Source organism: Lycium ferocissimum, chromosome 12 (assembly GCF_029784015.1).
Source record: "Lycium ferocissimum isolate CSIRO_LF1 chromosome 12, AGI_CSIRO_Lferr_CH_V1, whole genome shotgun sequence".
NCBI classification, from domain to species: Eukaryota; Viridiplantae; Streptophyta; class Magnoliopsida; order Solanales; family Solanaceae; genus Lycium; species Lycium ferocissimum.
In genome coordinates, this window is record NC_081353.1 from 59,116,954 (window position 1) to 59,126,526 (window position 9,573).

Here is a 9,573-nt window from a genome sequence, read left to right on the forward strand (position 1 = left end):
TTGGAAAGTCGCACAAAGTACTTCTTTTTTTCAAACTCATTTTATTTTAAACCTTACGTGGTAAAGAATGGTACGTAATATGATTTTGCTAAAGGTTAAAATATAGATTCAATGTTTTCGGGTAAACCAAATGACTTTTCTTTAGAAAATGATTAAGTAGCAGTTAACTTTGGGCCCTCCGCCCTTTAACAAGAAATCTGGAAGTTTATTTTTGGGGCCTCAAGCCCACTGTCATGACAAAAATTGTTTATTGAGACCAATAAAAAATGAATTTGGATGAAAGATGGATAATGTGGCTTAGGGACTATTTCAAAATGGCAAATCTATCTTGAAACATTTTTTAACACTTGGGCAAAATTACGAAATTGGGAGATGAAAAACTCGGGATTTTTGAATGAAAAATGGACTCTTTGATTCAAACATTTTTTTTGTTGCTGGGCTAAAAGGCCCAAAACCTTATGGACTGAAATAAAGAGAAATATGCTTGGACCATTTTAAGGAAAGATGGCTTTGGACTAGAATGAGGTTGACTTAAATGAGCTTCAAAGTGAATGATATTGGACTTGAACAAAACTTTCATTTTTTCTTTATGTATATATGTATAAAAGGAGATACACTCCATATTTTCCTATACATGAATAATAAAACCCATAAGAACTAAACTCATTTTATTAGGACTAGAATAGTAGCGACTCTGCTCAGGAGAAATCTCGGGTGTGTCCTAATCCAGTAATAAAGTGAGTTGAACACTTATATGAATTTTTAAACCAAAAACCCCTTTCCTAAGGGAATTTTTTGCCAAATTTTTTCTTGAGTCTATGATACAAATGAATGACACTTTGCAAAAAATTAAACACTTGAAAGCAAATAAGTACATTAATCACACATTGAAGCTCGTAGGTCAACCGTATTCTACAGATCTTTAATAATAGGGTGCGTAAAACCTTTCCTAGGGGATCACCAGAACCCTTACCTCGAACTTTGATACCAAAAGATTTCTCTCTTGCTTGAAAAAATCTTTTACTCGGTTTTCCTTTAAATAAATTAGGTGACGACTCTAAAATATACTAAATCCAATTAGAGCACCAACAACCTCGTAGTAACTCTTATGCCTTAACCCGCGTTAAAGCAAACCGTAACAGTAATCACAAAGGGCGTCTTTTCTTTCTGAGGTGTCGTATCTCGATAATGAACTAAAATAGGGTCCTCGTACTGACGCTCCTTTATCTCTACTACCAAAGATAACATCGATGTATCCTGAACAATAACTCCTGTATCACCTGAGTCTAACAACTGAACTCCAAAGCTAGCTAGCTGACGAACTTCGCGGACTATCTCTCTTTTCTCTGGCTGCATATATGACAGGCTGCCCATGGATTTACGACTAAGGGCAGCGGCTACTACATTAGCCTTTCTAGGATGGTACAAAATATCAACGTCGTAATCTTTCAACAACTCTAGCCGTCGGCTTTGACGTAAGTTCAAGTCCTTCTGCTTAAAGATGTACTGGAGGCTGTTATGGTCAGTATAGATATCAACATGAACACCGTATAAGTAGTGCCTCCACATTTTCAAGGCATGGATCACTGCAACTAGATCAAGATCATGAGTTGAATAATTCTTCTCGTGCTTCCTCAGCTGTCTGGAAGAATAATCAACAACTTTACCGTGCTGCATTAATACACAACCCAATCCAATACCTGAAGCATCACAATAAATCACATAGCCATCTGTTTCCTCTGGAAGAGTCAAGACGGGTGCTGAGGTCAACTTGTCCTTCAATATCTGGAAACTCCGCTCATATTCCTCTGTCCACTGGAACTTAGCCGACTTCTGAGTCAGCTTGGTCAACGGGGCTGAAAGAGAAGAAAATCCCTCTACGAACCTCCTATAATATCCTGCCAAACCCAAGAAACTGCGTATCTCTGTTGGTGTCGTGGGCCTTGGCCAATTCCTCACAGCTACAATCTTTTGGGTATCCACTCTAATGCCTTCATCTGAAATAATGTGACCAAGAAAAGCCACAGAGTTTAACCAAAACTCACACTTAGAAAACTTCGCTTATAATTCTCTATCTCGAAGAACTCTAAGCACTGCACGTAGATGATCTGCATGTTCAACCGCTGACGAAGAATAAACCAGAATATCATCTATAAGCACAATCACGAACAAATCTAGGAAAGGTCTGAATACACGAATCATCAAGTCCATAAATATAGCTGGAGCATTAGTTAGCCCGAATGACATAACACGAAACTCATAGTGCCCATATCTAGTCTTGAATATTGTCTTCGGAATGTCTTTCTCCTTCACTCTAACCTGATGATACCCCGATCTCAAATTTATCTTTGAAAAATATCGAGCACCCTGTAGCTGATCAAATAAATCATCAATCCTCGGAAGTGGATACTTATTCTTTACAGTCACTTTATTCAATTGCCTATAATCAAAACACATTCGTAGGGAGCCATCCTTCTTTCTTACAAATAATACCGGCGCTCCCCACGGCGATGTACTCGGCCAAATAAAGCCCTTCTCGAGTAAATCCCTCAGTTGCTTCTTCAATTCTTTCAACTCCGTAGGTGCCATTCTATAAGGAGGAATGGATATTGGCCGAGTGTCTTGGAATAGATCAATAGTAAAATCAATCTCCCCCTATCGTGGAATGCCTGGAAGCTCGTCTGGAGACACCTCGGGGAACTCATTGACCACAGGGACAAATTGAAGGGTCGGTGACTCTGCTTGCATATTCTAAACTCGAACCAGGTGATAAATATACCCTTTTCTGATAATTTTACTTGCTTTAAGCTAAGAAATAAACGTACCCCTTGGCGAAGCAGCATTACCCTTCCACTCCAAAACTGGCTCATCTGGGAATTGGAACCGAACCACTTTTGTTCTACAATCAATATTAGCATAGCAAGAAGCCAACCAATCCATACCCATAATAACATCGAAATCGATCATATCTAACTCAATTAAATCTGCTATGGTATGGTGATTACAAATTATAACTACACAACCTCGATGTACTCACCTAGCTATGACTGGGTCACCAACTGGCGTAGACACCTCAAAAGGTTTAATTGATTCAGGCTTTATCCCAAACTTGGCAGCAACAAATGGAGTAACATATGATAAGGTGGAACCTGGGTCAATCAGTGTATATACATCTAGGAGGAGACTGATAATATACATGTAACAACATCAGGAGACTACTCACGATCCTGTCTACCAGCTAATGCATAGATGAGGTTCTGAGGACCGCTCGAACTAGATGTTCCACCCCTTCCTCTACCACGTCCTGCTGGTGTCTGAGAACCTTGCCCTGAAGGGCGTACAAATGAAGAAGAACTAGCTACGGACCCTGTAGGCTGAACAATACCTACACCACCCCTCGATGGACACTCCCTCATCACATGACCTGGCTGGCCACAAGCATAACAAGCATCTGATCCCAATCGACACTGTCCCGCGTGTAATCTACCACACTGGGCACACCGTGGTAAAGGTGGTCGCATCTGGCCTGACTCTGGTCTATGCTGAGAAACTGAAGCTCTAGAACTCTGACCCGCTCCAGAATAAGAAGACCGATCAAACCTCTGACCTGAAAATTGCGGAGGTGCACTCGCTGCTGAATGGAATAGATACCGAAAAAGATCTAGCCCTTTTATATATAAAAAAAAAAATAGTTATGCCCTTTTAGGCTTTTTTATTTAACATCAACAAAGTCCAAAAAAAAACAAAAACAATGGGTAGGTCCAAAAGTGACCCAACCCTAAATAATAAAAATTGCTGTAAAGATCTAGCCCTCTTTCCATGGCCCCAATCACGCTCACGCTCTGTCCTCCGCTGGCGCTTACGATCCTCTAGATTCTGTGCATATGCCTGTGTACGGGAAATATCCATACCCGGCTATAACACAGCTATCGTACACTCATCAATCAAATGTGGCCCTAGACCAGCCACGAAACGATGAACTCGATCCTCCATCTCAGCCACCATAGCTGGGGCATATCTAGCCAATGAATCAAAGTATACACTATACTCCTGAACACTCATACTGCCCTACTGGATATGTAAAAACCTGTCTGCTCGGGCCCGCCGAACCTCTGGCGGCAAATAATGTCGAATAAAGGTATCTGAAAACTCTTGCCAAATGGCTGGAGGGGCATCCTCTCCCCTAGATAGTTCTCACGCCTGGTACCACTGCACTGCAACATCATGGAGCCTATAAGAAGCCAACTCCACTGACTCAACCTCATTAGCATGCATGACCCTCAGAGTCATTTGCATGCTATCAATAAAGTCCTGAGGGTCCATATTTTGCCTCAACACGGAGAATTTTGGGGGATCTAAACCAAGAAAATTCTTAACCCTCGCACTACTAGCTCGGTCTGCCTGATCAACACCAACTCCCTGACGCTGAGCCTGAGCGGCTACCAATCTAGTCAACAACTGTATAGCATCCCGCATATCCTGACCCGGCATCCGGGCCGAGGAACCGGAGGCATTGGGGCGGTGACGGAGCCGGGTTGGCTCCCCTCTAAGTCTGAGATGGGGTCTCACTCTGAGACTGGACCGGAACCCTGGTAGTCCGCTGAGTACGGCTAGTAGCCTCACCAGTCACTCTCTTGCCCTTCTGGGCAGCTGTAGCTTTCTTTCGAGGCATTACTGAAATCAGAACAAATTATTAGAAAGCGAACTCTACACACACCGCTCTATCGCACGATCTAAGAGAGAAAGAATGACAACATCCTAAATGTCCTGTAGCCTCCTGTCTATAAGTGTGGTGCACAACACACCCATAAACAAGACTCTACTAGACACGGTCTGTAGACAACCCTAGGACAGAATTACTCTGATACCACTTCAGTCACGACCTAAAATAATGAGTCATGACGAGTGCCCGACCCCTACTGACCAGACACCCTTATACTCGAACCTGGATAACACTGAATAAGAGGGTGGCCCATATATGACTTATAACTGAACTATAATGACTTTTGAAAGGACGACACCATGAACTATGCATCAAGGACTCACAACCACCTGTGTATATAAATACTGAAAAGAACAGTGAAAGCCGACTATGCCGCCACATATGTTGTACACAAAAGAATAGGAGCCGACAAGGCTACATCACATGCCAACTACATACAACGGTCTACAGACCTCTAATGGAGTACAAAGTTGTAGAAAGGACGGGACAGGGCCCCGTCATACCCATATATACATGACAAAAATAGCATACCAAAAAAATGAAGTGCAGCTCCGGATCAAGTGGAGCGCACTGACTACCGCTGAGTGAAAGCCTACTGAGTTGGACCCCTTGTCTGTCTACCTGAACCTGCGAGCATGAACGCAGCCCCCCGAGAAATAAGAGAGTCAGTACGGATAATGTACCGAGTATGTAAGGTATAAGAACAACAAGTACATAAGAATCATGAAAGATATCTGAAACATGAAAGCTAATCTCAATATCTGAAAGTGCCTCTGCGGCGGATGATATGCATGCTCTCTTTAAAAATCATATACATATATAATATAACTGTTAATGCTGAGAAACGTACAACCCGATCCATAATGTTAGTGCTGTGGAACGTACAGCCCGATCCATATATCATATCATTCCGCATCCAGGGTAATCTCATAATTTTCCCACTGCAGTGGTGTGCACATCTACGTGCCTGCCCGTCCGATTATATAACGACGCGGTGTGAGAAAATAGCTATACATATATATAAATGCATGAAGGACTCATGAAAGGATACTCTGGGAGCTGTAGATATAAAACACATGAAGTCAATGATACAATGAGTCCTATACCATCTAGGAGTAGAATCTTTGGAACTCGCTGGCTTACTTGAACTCGCTCGCTTACTTCTTTCGTTCATATGATAAGGATCATGCCAAAAGAATAGAAGGGACAACCTTAACATACCTTGAAGCGTATCTAATCGTCCAACGTCTACTTCTCGAACTCGTAAGTCTACAATTAAGATAACATATGCCACCATTAGACCATTTACATCACTTACTAACCAATTCAAGTACGAAAGGAGCTCAACGAATTTCGAACAACATTTCCTTTGTAAACCTAACAATCCCTCAAGTTCCAATTCAACCCAAACATTAACAACAACATCAACAACAACAACCACATCATATGTCAACATAAACAAGTAAGAATCTCTCCAAAATCCAATCAAAATCAGTCCACAAGGCAACCGTACTAACAAACTAGTTTATGCCTCCACAACCCCATCTTCTTCACCTTAAATCACTAAAACTCTTGATAATTAACTCAAAAGGAAAGGTAAAAATCTTATACATACCTTGAAGGAACTAGATCTCCAAGAATCAACTTTAACTCCAACTCCTAAGCTTAAAAACTTCAATGGAACCCTAGGAACAACTTTCCCTTCACTAGCTCGGGTTCACGGGGCTCGGATCTTGGTAAAACTTCACTAATTTAATGGAAAATGTTGAGAGGAAATATGTTAGGGTTTTTCTCTGGTTGTGGAATGAAAAATGAGAAAATAAAACGTAAGGGCTATATATATAAGTGGAACAAAAAGTTCCAACGACTGCAGGTTGACGAGCGGGTCGATGGCCCGTCAACATGTCGACGGCCGTCGACTTGCACCGTCGTTTTGCCACCCCAGATTGAGGGGCCTCAGCATGTTGACGGTGTGAAAGGACGCTATGTCAACATGTTGATGAGCCGTCCCTTTGCACCGTCGAAGTGCACTGGTTTCCTGAATCCCTGAGTCGCTCCGGTTCGCTTTGATTCGATTCATTTAACTTCTAATCCTATCGTATTGCAAGAAACATACATTTGTACTTCGGTATACGCGAGGTAAGGCACTTAATATCTCGAAAACCCAGATACAAATCTCCGTACTAGGGGTATAAATTACTAAGAAACCATAAATTCTCTTACGACGAAAACGAGAGGCGTAACACACTATTATACGGCCAGTATAATACAAAGTAGGTGAAAATTTCCAGAATTTAAGCACGACGACCCCTTTTCATTTTAGTCATTTTAAACACACTCCCAAGTTCAAGAGAGCTCTAGAAACCTCTCCAAACATATTCCAACATTTCTCCAAGCCAAAATCAAAGATCAAAGTGAAGCACAAAGTATTTAGAGTTTCAAAGTGAGGTTTAAATCTAACTTCTCTCTTTGAAGAAGCTTTGGGTGAGTATTTTAAGGAGAAGCAACCTTGGAACTGAAGTGTTCTTGCATTTTGAGGTAAGATTTCATATTAGTTTCATGTTTATGAGTTTATGTGGTAATTATGTTAAGATTTGAGGAGAAGAAAATTGGAGGAAAAGTTCAACTATGAATTTGATGATATTTTGAGCTGTAAATTAACTTAAGCTACAATTATTAGCATGTTTTTAGCATAATCTTATTATGAGGGATAATAATGATGTTAAAGAAATGTCATATACAAGTGTATAAGGGGTTTTGTTGAAGTTGTTTTATGGATTGATTTCGAAAAGAAGTTTTGGGATTGAATTGAGTATAATTTGAATGTAATCTTTTGATTATGGAATTATTGATGTTTTATTGTGGTTTTGGGAGTTGTTTTGAAGACTGGAGGGAGTAGAAAATATAAGGGAAATGCTATCCGATTTTCATTAGCTTACCAATTAATCTAGTTTGACCTTATAAGCATTTCAATGACTTACCTTTAGTGCGAATCGTCTTGACTGTAGATTTACAAGCTCGGGAGGATAGGCGTTGAGTAGTTAAGGAGATAACGAGGCAAGTTAAGGCTGTCCCTTTCTTTCTTAAAGCATGATTCCATTGCTTCGAGCTTACACAAAGTATGTCCATAATGATCCCTCTCTTAGAAATATTAGAAACTTATGTTCTTGATGTTCTTATGATATTGTTGATCCTTATCTCATGATTATTGGTTATTTATCTCATATTTTGGTTATTGATCTTATTATGGATGTTGATCTCATCTTATGATTATTGTTTCTTTCAAGGTAAGATATGTTCATGATGATAGTTCCATATTGATAATCGGAGGTTACCGACCTTACTTCACTCCGATAAAGTTATAGCTTTTATTTGGGCTCTCATGCATGCTTTATATATATGTATGTATTTTCTCACACCGAGCCGCTCTATAGTCGGTCGGGCAGGCACGTAGATGTGCACACCACTGCAGTGGGCAAGTTATGATGTTACCCGGATGAGGGATGCCCCGAACGCGGGATGATGATGATATGATGATAACACCGAGCCTAATTGGCCGGGCAGGATACTATATATATACATATCTATGTATAAAAGTGTTTTTTTTTTTAAAAAAAAAAAAAATCTAGGCATGCATGACATCCGCCTTAAGAGGCATTCAGATGTATAGGTTATTTCTTTTATCTCATGTTTTCTTTTCATTTTTTATTGTGTTGTTATTCATGCCTTACATACTCAGTACATCATTCGTACTGATGTCCTTTTGTTGTGAATGTTGTGTTCATGCCCGCAGGTAGACAGGGAGACGGACCAGACCCTTAGGCTGCTTCATCAGCGATTGGGCAGGAGTGCTCCGCTTGTTCCGGAGCTACAGTTCAGCTGATACTATTCTTTTATGTATTTATATGGGCATGGCGGGGTCCTGTCCCGTCCTTATGATGTTATTCACTCTATATAGAGGATCGTAGACAGAATGTATATAGTTAGATGTTCTATAACCTCATCGGTTCATACTTTGTATATCATTTTGGCAGCCTTGTCGGCTTGTATATACGGGCGTAGTTGATGGTGATTATATAGATGTGCATATATCTCTTGGACTTGTGTCTCTTATAGATTATGATAGTTACGAGTTAGCCATGTGGCCCACTTAGATATGATTTTGAGACGTATGTCATGAGGTGCTCGGTAGGTTAGCTTCGGGTGTCCGTTATGGCCCTCTGATTGGTTCGTGACAAGATATGTTTGTTTCTCGAAATATGCCCATCAAATCGCTTCAAGATCAAAATCCTTATAAATTCCATTCTTTGTTAACTCGAAGAATCACATCAATATCCAAAGTGGACACCCAATTTCACGTGGCACCAACATTCTGATGAGGTGGATGGCATGCCACCTGAAACCTCCAAACTATTTACGTTCAAGTTGTATGCGAAAATAAGCGAGGAAATATGATCTCTTGGCCTCTTACAATTTTAATTAAAAAAAATGTCTTTTTCAGATTTCGTTTGTGCTTTTTTCATATCTCTTACATAAAAAAAAATTAAGATCTCTTATAAAAAGGTCATAAAATTAAAAAGAGTTTGTAAGGGACTGTCTTAGACCTTTGGTAGTAGCATCATTTCTCGATCGAACAACTTTGTAGGGCCTTGCTTAATTTTAAAGACGGAAAAGGGTCAAAATTACCCTTGAACTTTGAAAAATAGTTCATTCAATACCGCCCGTTATCTTTAGGGCGATTATACTTCTATTATCTTGTATGGGGTCAATTATACTTTTCCGGTTGTCATACATTGGCATTAAGCGTCTCTTCAAATTATTTTACCCTCAAATAATTTTTTACTCACTAA

The 9,573-nt window shown here is 40.2% G+C and overlaps 1 protein-coding gene across 1 annotated transcript; it reads right to left on the bottom strand.

Annotated features, from left to right (window-relative positions):
* Positions 1–2,061: 2,061 nt before the first annotated feature.
* Positions 2,062–4,005, bottom strand: LOC132039485 (uncharacterized). The gene is made up of 5 exons (XM_059429958.1): positions 3,936–4,005; positions 3,266–3,631; positions 3,038–3,149; positions 2,826–2,899; positions 2,062–2,150 (listed from the first exon to the last, which is right to left on the bottom strand). The coding sequence occupies exons 1-5, from the start codon at positions 4,003–4,005 to the stop codon at positions 2,062–2,064; spliced, it is 711 nt and encodes a 236-aa protein (XP_059285941.1).
* Between the last annotated feature and the right edge of the window lie 5,568 nt (positions 4,006–9,573).

Bases quoted from the DNA above. Each gene is read 5' to 3' on its own strand.
- LOC132039485 (XM_059429958.1), bottom strand. From the start codon at position 4,005: ATGGTGGCTGAGATGGAGGATCGAGTTCATCGTTTCGTGGCTGGTCTA. The intron at 3,150-3,265 runs GTCCTCAGAACC...TGATTGACCCAG, and splicing joins TGGAACATCTAGTTCGAGCG to GTTCCACCTTATCATATGTT. The intron at 2,151-2,825 runs GTACGTTTATTT...TTGTGCTTATAG, and splicing joins TAATGCTGCTTCGCCAAGGG to ATGATATTCTGGTTTATTCT.